The 14,603-nt window shown below is 37.0% G+C and overlaps 1 protein-coding gene across 1 annotated transcript in view; it reads right to left on the bottom strand.

Moving 5' to 3' along the window:
• Positions 1 to 1,280: 1,280 nt before the first annotated feature.
• si:dkey-88l16.3 (low-density lipoprotein receptor-related protein 2) overlaps positions 1,281 to 14,603 on the bottom strand; it is a 35,876-nt gene continuing 22,553 nt past the window's right edge. Inside the window, exons 40-56 of the mRNA XM_058790209.1 lie at positions 14,365 to 14,580; positions 13,464 to 13,693; positions 12,883 to 13,012; positions 12,595 to 12,788; positions 12,265 to 12,451; positions 11,708 to 11,923; positions 10,889 to 11,072; positions 10,594 to 10,795; positions 10,350 to 10,514; positions 10,053 to 10,250; positions 8,464 to 9,013; positions 7,567 to 7,692; positions 7,179 to 7,286; positions 2,722 to 2,955; positions 2,285 to 2,537; positions 2,093 to 2,204; positions 1,281 to 1,398 (exon numbers count right to left, since the gene is read on the bottom strand). Of these exons, the coding sequence (XP_058646192.1) occupies positions 1,354 to 1,398; positions 2,093 to 2,204; positions 2,285 to 2,537; positions 2,722 to 2,955; positions 7,179 to 7,286; positions 7,567 to 7,692; positions 8,464 to 9,013; positions 10,053 to 10,250; positions 10,350 to 10,514; positions 10,594 to 10,795; positions 10,889 to 11,072; positions 11,708 to 11,923; positions 12,265 to 12,451; positions 12,595 to 12,788; positions 12,883 to 13,012; positions 13,464 to 13,693; positions 14,365 to 14,580 (3,350 nt within the window). The 3' untranslated portion in view covers positions 1,281 to 1,353. The remainder of the gene's footprint in view (positions 1,399 to 2,092; positions 2,205 to 2,284; positions 2,538 to 2,721; positions 2,956 to 7,178; positions 7,287 to 7,566; positions 7,693 to 8,463; positions 9,014 to 10,052; positions 10,251 to 10,349; positions 10,515 to 10,593; positions 10,796 to 10,888; positions 11,073 to 11,707; positions 11,924 to 12,264; positions 12,452 to 12,594; positions 12,789 to 12,882; positions 13,013 to 13,463; positions 13,694 to 14,364; positions 14,581 to 14,603) is intronic.

The raw sequence follows: 14,603 nt of genomic DNA, 5'->3' as shown, positions 1-14,603 counted from the left end.
GATCATTTTTAACCAAAAAAAAAAAAGTTACGGATTGCAGCTTTGTGTGTTACAATTACAGTTTGTGTTGCAGCAGTAGTCAGATCTAGTACCGCTTCATCTTTCAACAAATGTTTTCTTTGTGAACTCTCCATGACACTGTGCCTCGTTTACAAAACAAAAAACTCCAATCAATCCTCCGACACAATCTGGGGTGACAAATTTTTTCTTTACACTGGGATCCTTGTACAAAGACGTGAACGAGCCGTTTAAACCAAACGTGTCAAAGCGAATGTTCTTTCACTCCATTTGTCCTGACGACAGACTCGAGCATGTGGACTGTGTCAGAAAGTGAACACGCATCTCTATACTTTATCCACTGTAGACAAGATAGCAGCAGTGATTGTAATGAAACTTGGAGAACGTTTTAAATGGTAAAAATACCTCTTATATACCAAAACATCAAGGCAAATTTGATTTCGCATGTCATGAGCCTTTTAAGTCACTGTTGGAGGAGGCAAGAGAGGAAGGCAGATCATGAAGTCATGCCACCCCAGATCGATTAGTGACTGCATAAAAAGGAACCTGAATTTAACCTATTTTATGAATATTTAAATTGAACACATTTGAATTGTGTTCCACAAACTCTGAAGGCACAAAGACGGATTCACACAAGCGAGCCTCTTCCTCTTGTTCAGGTACTGGTTCATGTTTCATATGGGGGATGGGTTGGAGAAAAGAGAAAGTATTGAAAGTAGGCCTGGGTTTGCATAACCAAACAAGCCTTTGTATTGTACATAGGAGCCTGAAGCCCAAGGAGGAACAGCAGGTTATTTAAAGCAGCAACTCAAATGACCAAGCAATAAAGACCTTGACGCTTTGAACTTAAGTTATAGGAACCACACAACTATAAAATGAGACTAGAATTACTTTTGTAAATGTGTGATAGATCAACATGCATTGTACAAAAAAAAAAAAAAAAAGAAAAAAGGATGGCACTGTAGAGCTGCTTCTTGCATATAAAAGTACATGTAGTTTCAGGCTAATTAATTATTACTTTAAGACTTCCAATAAAAACTAGACTCTTTGGTTTCACAATCTCATTAGATTCCTCTTCTGGCATTAACCCTGCGGTTTCACTTGTGAAATACTGTGTAAATATTTCTTGAGAATTCCAAGTACCAGCTGTTTCGACATCGGTGGCAAGTTTATATGCAACAAGCTTTTTTCTTGACATTGGACTTTGCAATGTTTAAACCCTTTCATGTTAGTTAAAAAAAAAAATATATATATATTGAAACGAAGTGAGCCACACCATATTTCTTGCAACATTATTATTTTTTTATTAGAGGGGGAAAAAAAAAAAAAAAAGCATTAGCTGACAACAGGGGTGGTGGTAATGGCTGGAGTAATCGGACCCTACAGGAAAGAGAAAAATAAGATTAAATTCTTAATGTAAGAGAAAATTCTTGACAATGATTTTATATCATTCCAAAGCTTTATGACTATACTTCCTATGTGTAATACAAAAGGAGAGGTTTAGCAGAATGTCCAGGCTACTCTTTGCCATACACAGAAAGTATAGGGCAAAAATGTACAAAATATTTCGAAAAATAAAATGTTCCACATTTCTGGATAAATCGATTTGGCTATTATAAAAGCAAAAAGATTCACCAAAAAAAATAAATAAATAAAATGTATTCACAATTAAGATAACTCAATTTGACTTTACAAATATTGTATGATTTTATTTTTGCAAAAATAAATCAAATGAGATCCCCCCAAAAAGAGTGTTACTTTCACAAATCAAATTTGAAAAATATTTACAAGTTTAACTTGCAAATATTATCCTATTTATTTGTGAATGTTTAATTTTTGTACATCTAATTTATTTGTGGATCATAATCTATTTATCAGGAAATAAACATCAAAAAGCAAACAATTCTAACAATTAGAAACAATTCTAATCCCATACCATTTACTGTATGCAAAACAGCAGTGTAAACATTCTTTAAAATAAATAACTGTTCTCTAAAAGAATGTCATGCATATAAATATATACATGTAACTAGTATAAAAAAAAAACAAAAAAAAAACAGAAACATCATTGTACCTCTTCAGGATCATACAACTCATTAGCAAAGTTTGAGTAGGTCGTGTGCTCTTCCACGTCAGTCACAAGTGTTTCTTTTTCAGTGGTGTCTTCCCTCGCTGCTTGTGCCCTTCTGCCAATATAAAGGGGGGGGGGGGCTTCAAGTATGTGCTTCATAAAAACAACATCTATAATATTTAAGAAATGATAAACCTCCTCTTGAGGATGACGGCGGCCATCAGAGCACCTCCGAAGAGAAAGGTAAGTGTGAGCGCGAGTGCGGTGCTGCTGGAGGCGGCGTTCTGACACAGATCCCCGCTGTATCCTTCCTCACACTCACACACCGGCTCACCCTCCACTCTCACACACGTCCCGTGACCGCTGCAGCGCTCTGCCTGACACGACTCCTGCACCGCAGCGCTGCCGTCTCCAGACGGAGAGAGATCGACAGCAGAGCCCAGAGCACCTTTGCAACCAACAACAACTCTTAAGCAACTTACTGGCAATAGCAACAGCCCAGAAACTGCCTAGCAACTACTCAGGACACATTAGCACTGTTGCAGTTAGTTTATAAACCGATCTATACATGTAATATTGCAAAATAGGAAGTTGAGAATGACAGTTATGCAGAAGAATGAAGAATCACTCACACTCCTCATCCGAGCCGTCCTGGCAGTCTGGGATCTGGTCGCAGAACTTGGCCGCAGGGATGCACTTGAGGCCGTCTCTGCACGCTTTACTGCCCACAGGACACTCGAGGTTGGAAACGCATTTGGTTTTGTTCACCGAGAGGTAGTCCTGCGCACAGCGACATGAGCGTCCACCTGGATACGGCAGACACAGGTGACTGCAGCCCCCGTTGTTTTCAGAACAGACATTGGTTCCTGGTCAGGAACAGAAAAGCAGACAAAATCAGATGTTACATACACAACGGTTATTCTCCCTTGTTCAGTTCACTCTGGCAGAGAGATGCAACCTGTGTTCAGACTAACATACTAGATTACACAGCGAAACCTAAAAAATAAAAAGATGTTTTGTTGTGTGTGTTAATTTATATCATTTTTAAATTTACATTATATTACAACCCGAATTCTGGAACTGTTGGGACGTTTCTTTTTTTGAAAACAGACTTTCAAATCACAATATTTTATTCATAAAACATGGAGAACAAATGTTTAAACAGAAATTTTACAATTTAATCCACTAAATGAGCTCATTTCAAATGTGATGCCTGCTACAGGTCTCAAAAAAGTTGGCACGGGGGCAACAAAGGGCTGAAAAAGCCAGACATTTTGAAAAGATTCAGCTGGGAGAACATCTAGCAACTAATTAAGTTAATTGACATCAGGTCTGTCACATGATTAGCTATAAAAGGGGTGTCTTAGAGGAGGCAAAGTCTCTCAGAAGTAAAGATGGGCAGAGGCTCTCCAATCTGTGAAAGTGTGTAAAAAGATTGTGGAATACTTCGCAATTTGACGCTGAGGAACATTTTTAAAGGCTTTGCAAATCTCATCATCTAGAGTGCATAACATCAAAAGATTCAGAGAAACTGGAGATCGCTGTGCTTAAGGGCAGGGCCGCTGCTGGCCAAATGGGTACCCTAAGCAGGATTGTATTGTTGTGCCCCCTCACTCAAATATTATGGAAGTAATACATTAAAAAAAACGCCTACTATACACTTTAAAAAAAAAAAAAAAAAAGTTGAGGGAACTTAAATTTTTTTTTTACCAGCTTCCGCAGATTTTTGAGTTTGCTCAACTTATTTTTGTGGGAAATTCTCAAACTTCTGTTATATAAACTTAAAATGACAAGTTGAGAAAACTCAAATCTGCTGAAGCTTGTTGCCTTAATTTTAAGTTGGCTCAACTTTTTTTTTTACAGTGTAGGGGTCAAAATAGAACTTTAATAAAATATAAAAGTAAATAAATTGTAATTAAACTATTTACAAATTACAATTGTAACTCTAGACAGTTACCTATGGCTATGATTTTAAGACAGTTGTCTGATTGATTTTATAGTCTCAGGCATTCAGAAATAACAAAAGAAAATTAAGCAGCTTTACTACGATAAAACCATGGTTCATTTTTGATCGTCCATATTGAGGATATGATCGTCCTGTAAGTGTAACAGCAGCAGTTACCAGACATTTGGCTCCCTTTGCAGGCATTTGTAATAATATAAAATAACTTATGTACATTACATGTTATATTATTATTGGTTACCATGATATAATTAAGCAGTAACACTTTACAATAAGGTTCATTAGTTAACTACATTAGTTAACATTAACAAAGATTAATAAACGCTGTATAAGTGCAGTTCATTATTAGTTCATGTTAATTTCAACATTTAATACATTAAAATCTTGTTAACATTAGGTAATGCACTGTGAACTAACAATGAACATCTGTATTTTTATTAACTAACGTTAGCGAAGATTAGTAAATACAGTAACAAATGTATTGCTCATGGTTAGTTCATGTGATAGTTAATACATTAATGTTTAAGGTTCATTAGTTATTGTAAAGTGTTACCAATTAAGCATTATTGCCTCTTTTATATAATGCATTTGAAGTCATTTTAAAGGCTGTTTTTGGCTTAGGTCTGTTTTTATAACCACAAAAAAAAAAAAAATTCCCCTAATACTTTTGTAAATTATTATTTGAAGTAACAAAACCATGGTTAATTTGCAGTTACCATGGCTACAAGAACCATGATTGTTTTATTTGTGTTAAAACCATGGCTAATTTTCGTAAGGGAACATGGAAACTCAAGAGAGAATATTAGATGTGTTGGTGATGGTGAAATTATTACCGACATTAACGTTATCAACAGCCAAAAAAAAAAAAAAAAAAAAAGTGTTTCACAGGATTATGAAGGTAGCCTACCTGAAAGTGATGCACAGGCTTCGTTTATCATCTTTTTTTTCTGCGCTGGATTGTTGATGTTTTTACAGGCATAGTTGTCCATTAATTATGATCATTTGCATTCAGCCGCAAACATGAGTTGTGAACGGGCACGGGCACAGACACAGATGGGGGAATGGCGCATCTCAGTTGTTTTTTTGAGCAACTGGGATGTTGCCACCCTGGGAGTTGGTGCCCTACGCAAACTGCATACTCTGCGTATAGGGAGTGGCGGTACTGTGTAAGGGACAAGGTTGAAGACCTTTGCTGGATGCCTGTGGTCTTTGGGCCCTCAGAGGACACCGCATCACTAATCAGCATGATTCTGTCACTGACATTACTAAATGGGCTCAGGAATACTTCCAGAAACCACTGTCGTGGTTTCCGTGCCATCTGCACATGCCAACTAAAGTGCTATCATGCAAAACGGAAGCCATATGTGAACATGGTCCAGAAGCGCCATGGTGTCCTGTCGGCCAAGGCTCATTTAAAATGGACTGTTTCAAAGTGGAAAGTGTTCTATGGTCAGACGAGACCATAGTTTGTTTGAAGACTACATATAAAGTGGCTACCAAAATAAATGTTGGTAACTGCAGTTTGACAAAGTAATGACTAAAAGTTGACAAATGCAATGACTTTTTGTCGACTAAAACCATGAAAGACTCAAAAGACTAAAATGTGACAGACAAGCATTTTCGTCTCAAGATCAAGTCAAAAATGCCTGCCAAAATTAACAGTGTGAAGTAGAAGAGTCCGGGTGCTGAAGTGGCCTGCCTGCAGTCCAGATCTTTCTCCCATAGAGAACATTTGGCACATCATTATACGAAAAATACATCAAAGACGACCACAAACTCTTCAGCAGCTGGAATCCTATATCAGGCAAGAATGGGACCAAATTCCAACACCTAAACTCCAGAAACTCATAACCTCGATGCCCAGACATCTTCAAACTGTTTTGAAAAGAAGAGGAGATGCTACACCATGGTAAATATGCCCCCGTCCCAACTATTTTGAGACCTGTAGAAGGTCCTGTAAATTAGCTAATTTTGTGCATAAAATTTCTCAGTTGTTGCTCAGTAATGTGATCCATGTTCTATTGTGCATAAAATATTGAGTCATGCGATTTGAAGTTTTTAGTTTCTACATTTAAAAAAAAAAAAAAAAAAAACGTTCCAACCTTTCGGGAATTCGGGTTGTAATATTTTAAATATTTATATAAGCAGATATATCGTTTGTTTTATTTTTTTAATCTCATTTATAAAGAATATAAAAGATAAGTTAAAAGAATTAGAAAAGTATAAAGTTAAAGAAAAAATGCATGCATAATACAAAAAATAAGTGATAGAATAGGATAAGTAAACAAATACGTGCATAATTAAATTAGATAAAATTAAGAGTAAGAGTAAAAGTAAAAGAAAATGGTTAAGCAAAAATAAATAAGTAAAAAGAAAGATTAATTGAGAAAGAAATATATTTGGTTAACTTTTTTTAACAATATATTTTATGTTTAATATGTGTATTTTATGAGTAAAACTCAAATGAAAGATAACATACAAACAAATAATCTAAAATAACAATACAATAAAGTAAAACATGAAAAGATAAAATAAAAGTTAGAGAGACATAAAAATGCAAAAATAACGTACATAGAATTAAATATTTAATTTAAATATTAAAACAAGATACAATAACGAAAGTTAAAATAAATCAGATTAACATTTAAATATTTTAATTCAGCTATGTAAAATTACCTTTTATCAGACCAATCAAGTTTATTATTATTATTATTATTATTATTATTATTATTATTAAACAACTCTGTAATCACTATGGTTTATTCAGCAGACTGGAAATGTATGGTCAAATCGAACACATTGTGGGATACAGTACTAAGCACAGTGAACTTTGTTGTGTAGGATGCATTTTGGCAAATGTATTAGGTGATCCGGGCATTTAAAATATACAGAAATTCATACGCTGTATACAACACATACTACGCAAAAACAGAGCAGTAGTAGAGTCAAGCTGAGGAGCGGTGAGTGAGTCTGTGCTGCATGGGTTCTTCAGTGAAAGCTACAGTGAGGGGTGTGGGAACGTAAAAGGAGAACTCTAAATGTGTCTTTTGTGTGGCCAAGCTACCTTCCCCTCCACACACACACACGTGATGAGTCCTCAATACACCTCAGATCACACAGAAGTACCTTTCTGACTGGACCTGCTGTAAGCCTTCAGCTCTATGACGTTCGCTGTCACCTCAAACCACATCAGTTTGGGCTGGAAACCATCAGTGTACCATACTTTAGCTGTACCTGTTGAAAAACAACAAAGAACACTTTAAAATCAGTTTGGAAACTTTCCTCAGCATAAATTGATATTTATATGAATGATTAATCTGCAGATCATGAAACTTGATTAAAATTATTTTCTTATCAAGAGTTGTCAGCTGATTAATTGTAGTTCTGATTATTAAATGTGTAAACTACTGTCCAAGTTTCATTTGAGAGCCACTTGGGCTTCATGCCATCTAGTGGCTCTACACAGAATTGCATTCAGGTGGAAACTAGATTTCTGGAGGTCTTCGATCGTTACCGTTGTCCAGAGTGATCCAGAAGTAGATGTCCTCAACACGAGCAAAAGACACAATGAAGGCAGATCCGGTGCTGTACTCCGTATAATCAGAGCCATCGATATTAATAGAGCTAATCATTTCATTCCCTTGGATAAAAGAAAAAAAAATCAGTTAGCATTATTGATTGGAAGAGATCATTTCCACAGCATGAAATAAAACATTCGATTTTTGCCTCAAACAAACATTTAACAAAACAAAAGCAAACAGATAGTTTACAAGTAAGTGTTACAGGGTAGCAGATTTAGACTAGCTAGCTTTGTTAAATTAAAGACAATAGTTTGTAGTCCTAGATAAACTTGTATATTTCTCAGATGAAAATATTACTATTAGTGTTTCAATATTAATAATTCATAAGTGCTTATTCCAATAAATTAAAACCAACAAGGAGTTCATTAAAAAAGATAAATTTGTATTTCAAATAAATTAAAGTGTATTTTATAACAATACTACAAATAATAAATACTCCAATTATAGAAGACATTTCCCAAATAAAGTAAAAAACAAATGTCCAAATGTTAAACAAATGTAAAAAGAAAAAAGTATGTGCTTTTTTTTTTTTTTTTACCACCACTACTAAACTTGAATGGTTGATCTTGATAGCCAACACTACACTGTGTAAAAAAAATTATCATCTTCCCAAAATGCTTTTATATAAAAAAAAAAAAAAAAAGATTTTTACCACTAAAGCAGGACAGGCCTCTGATTTCTAACACTACTGTACTTTGCGTGCCATGTTAATCGTTGCACGAGTCCTTTTTTTTTTCTTAAATGTATAAAATATATTTTTGTTTTAATATTGGGACATCAATCTGTACCCTAATGTGGAAAGTATAATTTAATTTTAGTTTTTAACGCACCGATATCTGCCCAATACAGTGTTGTTCCTTTCTCAGAAAAGGCAAGTGAAGCAGGCATCTTTGCTTTGCTCCACAGCAGTGTGCGGTTGTTCCCGTCCATGTGAGCACAGTACACCTGAGGCAGAGACTGGGCTGCCATCCGTCCCACTGCAGTGAAGCACAGCCGGCCCGTGGGAGGGTGCAGGGCGATGGAGATGGTTCCCTCCAGCTCAGCCTGCAGCACCAGGCCGGTGTATTTCCCTCCGGGGGACGTGACGTAAAGCTGGGGGCTCTTGACGCTGCTCCAGTAGAGGTTTTGGGTGACCCAGTCCACAGCCAGAGCAGTCACCAGGTCCCCCTTGAGCTGAAGCACGTGACCGAGGGGTGTGAAACCAGAGCCGCTGAGCTTGAGCTGAGCTACAGACCCGCGTCCGGCGTCAGCTACAGAGATGGTGCGGTCCTTAAGGAGCAGATCAAAGTCTGAAGCTTCATTCACGGCAGGCAGAGCCAAAGCACGGTGCTCCGGCCACGTCTTCAGCCCAACCTCTGCCTGAAGGCTCTTCGTGAAGATCTGAGCAGGGGAGAACGGCTTATTATTGAAGGATCAGTAAAAGACAAGCTTTAAAAAAAAAAAATCCTTCATTTATCATAAAATATAAAATGCTATTAAATAATTCACACATTATACATATTTACACACTTCACAGCAAGTATCTACCTACAAGATCAATTTAATTACAAAAAAATTAAATAAAAATACATTTGTCCAGTATTTAAAAAGTATAAATTAGAACTCCACTTTGTAGCGAACGTGATCCATGAGATCCGTGATTTAAATCTTTTAAAATATTTTTAATAATTTTATTTTAGGAATTGTGTATTTGAGTGAAAGAATACTTAATTACTTAATGAGGGAAAAAATAAAGAATTAAAATATAAAAGTCACTTCTGAATCATTTAATACATATGTATAATTAATATAATTTAATTGATCCAATTATCATTTAACAAGTATATATTTATTACAATTACAAAGAACATTTATACATAAATTTAATTTACAACTACAAAATTTTTTTTTTAACCATGAATAAATGTAATTACAAATACAATTTAATTAGGACAATTTGTATCATTTCATTTTAATATTAATTATACATACATTTATAAACAATTACGATTTACAATTAAAAATTATTAAATTTAAATTGCACATTAATTCACTTAGAAATATGTAATAAACTGAATTATAATTTAATTAGAACTTAATTTATTAGTTACCAATTTATAAAAACAAATTAGGCTGTTGGTCAACGGTTCTCAATTCCAATCCTCGTATGTGTTCCATTTAAAGGTCATTGAATTGATGTGAATTTAAATTGTATTTACAGATGCATTTGTCACACTCTAGTAAGTTTCGTCTGTGTGTGAAGACGCTGCGTAGCGCAAAGGCGTGAGGACTGGAATGGAGAACATTTCATGTTGAATTTAAAACCAGCAAATACGTAATGAGAATAGTGTAATTCCAAAGTTTTTACTCTACAATCTGTCCTGGTGACAAACTATTGTATCACGAAAAGCCATTCAGTCATTCTTCTAGAGTGGAGCACCTGTGTAATCATGGTAGGAGACAGCAGCATAAGGAAAGGCGACGAATCCGTGGCACAGGTGAATCCGTCCACGGCTAAGAGAAGCCCCGCTGGGCAGCGACAGACCGCGTCGAGCCCCGGAGTCAGCAAACACACGTGAGAGCATCTGAGCTTCTCACACGGACCAGACACATTGGGCTGCAAAAGAGGGTGGACAACCTAGACCAAAACAGAAAGAAACACTCAGCAATGCAAGATATATTGATGCAGAAGACGACTGTGATGACATTTAGTAATGTGTACAGTACGTATTCTCACTTTGAGGTCAAACGGCTGTCCGGGTCTCTTGAGGAGAACTTTGCGGTTCTTGCCAGTCAGTTTATTGGCAGCTTGAACAGATCTTCTGTGAGTGTCAGACCAGTAGACCATGTCATTAAACACAGCCACAGAGAAAAGACTGGGCATCTCGGACAGCTGCAGCAACTGAAAAACAACAAAAAAGATTCAAAAACGTAAACTGTGCCATTTATTGTTTGTGCCCTCTTGCAGCATTTCATATTACCCTCATGTTTTCTCCATCCAGCGTCGCTGAGCCTATACACCTGAGCTTCTCATCAGTCCAGTATAGTCTGTCAGTAAGAGTGTCCACCGTCATGCTGACAGGCTGCTCGAGACCACGGCTGACCACCACCTTCCTGTCTGAGCCGTCCATGCCGGAGCGCTCGATCCGTGCCCGACCTCCAATCTCAGACCAGAACATTATCCTGCAGACAGTATCTGGAAACATTCATCTGCATCCATACACTGAGACTGAAAACACACGTAATAGCTCCAACTCAAGGAGGTGTGCTTCTTACCCCTTCTGAGGCAGCAGCACAAGCGAACGAGGCTGATGCAAATCCTTATCCACAACTATGATGTAGTTTTGTGCCTTTACAATACTGCTGGTCAATCTCACAGCTAGAATCTGCCCAGCAACACCATCCACCCAGTAAAGGTTTCTTCCCATCCAGTCAATAGCAATGGAGTCTGACTTCACACCTGAATGTGCAAAATTGTTTTGGTTAGAGCAGGGATTCCCAAATTTTAGTAAGCTGAAGACTTTGGCCTAAAATACTTTCCATATTTTTTGGAATATAATTTGCATTTGCGTTTAAACCTATATTCCAAAACAACTTACAAAATGGATTTAACAATCAAGAAAATGTTACTTGTACTGGAGGCCACTATAACTTGTTTTATACTTCACTCCACAACGTTAACAATTAAAAAAAAAACACCACACTTTAAATTGAATGGCAATAACAGATCTGAAAAATGTTAATAGTATGCTTTTAAACCTTTACATTTTATTTACTGGTATTTTACATTTCTGAATGTAATAATGTGACTTATAAATAAATGATGAGTTGCATCAGTATAAATCAATGCAATGACCTGGTGCGAGTTACAGTCAGGAGTGATTTATTTCAGAAAATATGGTACTTTAAGGACCTGAGATTTTAAGGCAATATTTTAAAACTTTAGCATTATCTCACATAATGTTGACAGTTCTCTGTCAGTTAATGGAGACATGGAACCTTCATTTTCAGTAAAAATGTTTTTATTTTAAAATCATTTATTTTAACTTCACATTTGAGACTTTATTTTTTGTTTACGAATTCATTTATTTTTACCTTTGACGATAGTTCCAATGTTTTCCTTTATTCTGTGGAAGGCATATTTGATGCTCTCTTCCTCCAGACTGACCCAGTACACCCTCTGCTCTCGCCGGTCGTAGTCCAGAGAGAAGATGGCCTTCTGTCCTGGTGCGATGAGAGCTTCAATACTGGAGCTTCGCAGACCCAAATTTAACAGCTCATACTGTTCAGAGATCAAAAGACTGGGCTCCTCTGCACAAAAACATGACTTAATCAGAAGAACCATACTATTAATACAGAAGAATAATAGTAAGAATTCTATTGGATTGCAAGTACATAGTCTATGTACATTTCCAGTATTTCCTGTGCAATTATTTAAAATGAATTAGATATATTTTTGTACCATTTCAGATAAGAACATCCCTTAAAAAGGACACGCAAGAGTGTAAATTGTGGTTGGTCACATTTAAAAATAAAATAAAAGGTTACTTCCAGGTAATGCTTGACTAGAAACATCAAAGTGGATCAGACTTTACAGTGATGATCAGAAGTTTGGCAATGCAAGGCTAGCTATAGCTTCTATAGACTGATACCTGCTGTCTTGCAGCTGCGTCCATCTGGCTCCAGTATAAATTCAGGGTGGCATTGACACAGGTAAGAGCCCAGCGTGTTGAGGCATTTATGACTGCAGGCAGCTGGCTGAATCTCTTTACATTCATCCATGTCGTTGCAGGTTAAACCGTCAGAATGAAGCCTGAAGCCAGTCTTACAGCCACATCTCTGGAAACACAAGAGAAGGTTTGAACGCATAGCTGTTTGCGTTCCACTAAACCTTGCAAAAATCTAAAATATAAATTTGGTTTGATTCATGATTTGGGTTTTTGGATAATTAAACAATTTGCTATATAGAAAAGCTTTATAACCGCTCCATGTGGAGTGTTCATGCAATAGTGCTGGCATGATGGGCGGCTGGGACTGGAGCAGTTGTTCTTCAGACACCCCAGACCCTCATCAGAACCGTCTGCACAGTCAGATGCCCTGTTGCACACCAGATCTGGGTCCACACACTCCCCACTTCCACACTGGAACAAGTGTGTCGGGCATTTCACTTGACCACCTACAAAAAAAAAAAAAAAAAATGTGTTTACACTTTAGTATTATTGAACCGATTCTGGTATGGAGTTTAGAATTGATTTCAAGTGGACACTCACATCCAGATTCATCACTCTCATCTTTGCAGTCCTTTACGCCATCACACCTCCACATCGTTGCAATGCATTGAGTTTTAGATGCACACGACCACTGGAAGTCTCCACACTTCAGCAGAGTCACCTTGCAGTTCTACACAGGAAGAGAAGTGGTTGTTTGACCGTATGGTGCAGATGGACACCTTGAAATCATGTTGAACTTTCTGAATGTCTACTTGCATGCCTACTTTGTTTGAAATACACTTGTATTAGCACTACACAAAACTGGGGAAAAAAAAAAAAAACCCACCACATGCACCACTCGTACCAAGCAAACACCACAAAACAAGACCACCAACACAGACTTAAACAAAAAAAAACAAACAAAAAAAAAAAAAGTATACCACAAAACAGCATGAACAAATACACCACAAACCAAATAAAACCACACAAAAAAAAAAAAAAAAAAATCAAAAAAACCCCAAACACAAAAATACCAGAAATACCACATATGAACAAATAAAATGCCACAAACAACAACAACAACTACACACAACGAAAGCAGTAGGATCTCCTAAGATCGCTGGATCAGTGCAGTTCCTCACCCTCTCGTCAGACCCATCACTGCAATCCTGGTCTCCATCACAGAGCCATTGCTTCAGCAGACACTCGTGTGTGTGGGGGCAGCGCTGCTTCACAGGACAGTGTGGAGGTTGAGGACAGCCCTTCTCATCCGAGTGATCACGACAGTCAGCGTACCCATCACAGTGGAGGGCCAGCGCCACACACTGACCGTTACTGCACTGGAACCGGTCACTGGAACAGGGCTCTACAACTGCAGGATGAACAAAGCCCATACGCAAGTAAAACGTCTTAAAACTGAACCAAGTAAAGAGTTAATGATGATGTCTGAAGTATTGATTTGAACCAGATGATTCCCATTTAAATGGTACACTATTCAGCTAACAGAACACCAGTTGCAAAAACAAGCCTTGTCAGAGTAGACACTCCACATGAACAAAAACACTGGAATCTTAAGCACGTCAATGTTCTATTTGAGTAATGATCAGTTGAAAACATACAAGATTATTTTAATTCTCATTAAAATCTGTTTATAGAACAATTTCTCAGATTTTGATGCCAAATAATAAGTTGTGATAAAAATTGAAAAATGGTGAACAGTTGAATAAACAAATATTAGATGGTGATTAAAAAAAAAAGTGACAGTAATGAAATTGTGAAAAAAGAGATACATTTTCAAAAATTAAACAGAAATGTATGGTGAACAAACAAACAAAGCTTCCCTCTTTACAGAAAAGTGATAAAATGGTCAAACAAAATACAGAAATGGTGATAAAATAAAAAAACAAATTAACACTCTGCTCATTTCATGAATGATGCCATTTCAACAGCCTGCATTTCCATATGATATTTTGTATTCTAATCCAAGTAAATTTTTTCTGGAGTAAACAAAATTACTGTTTACACTTCATGCCGTTGACCTACCACAGTTGGCTTCATCAGTGCCATCCGCACAGTCTCTCTCTCCATCACAGAGGAAGGTTTCAGGAATGCAGCGGGTTTTATTGTCACACGGGTGCCCGCACTCCTCTGAGAGCTTCATACAGTTGATTTCATCTGATCGGTCCTGACACTGAGGTGTGCCGTCACACACAAGCTTCAGGTCTATACACTTCCTGCCATGAGCACATTGGAACTGGCCTGGAGGGTTGAATTAATAATAC

The sequence above is a fragment of the Onychostoma macrolepis genome, chromosome 10 (genome assembly GCF_012432095.1).
Source record: "Onychostoma macrolepis isolate SWU-2019 chromosome 10, ASM1243209v1, whole genome shotgun sequence".
Classification (NCBI taxonomy): Eukaryota; Metazoa; Chordata; class Actinopteri; order Cypriniformes; family Cyprinidae; genus Onychostoma; species Onychostoma macrolepis.
The sequence above is the reverse complement of the archived record's forward strand: the minus strand, read 5'-3'. Positions and strand labels throughout refer to the sequence as shown.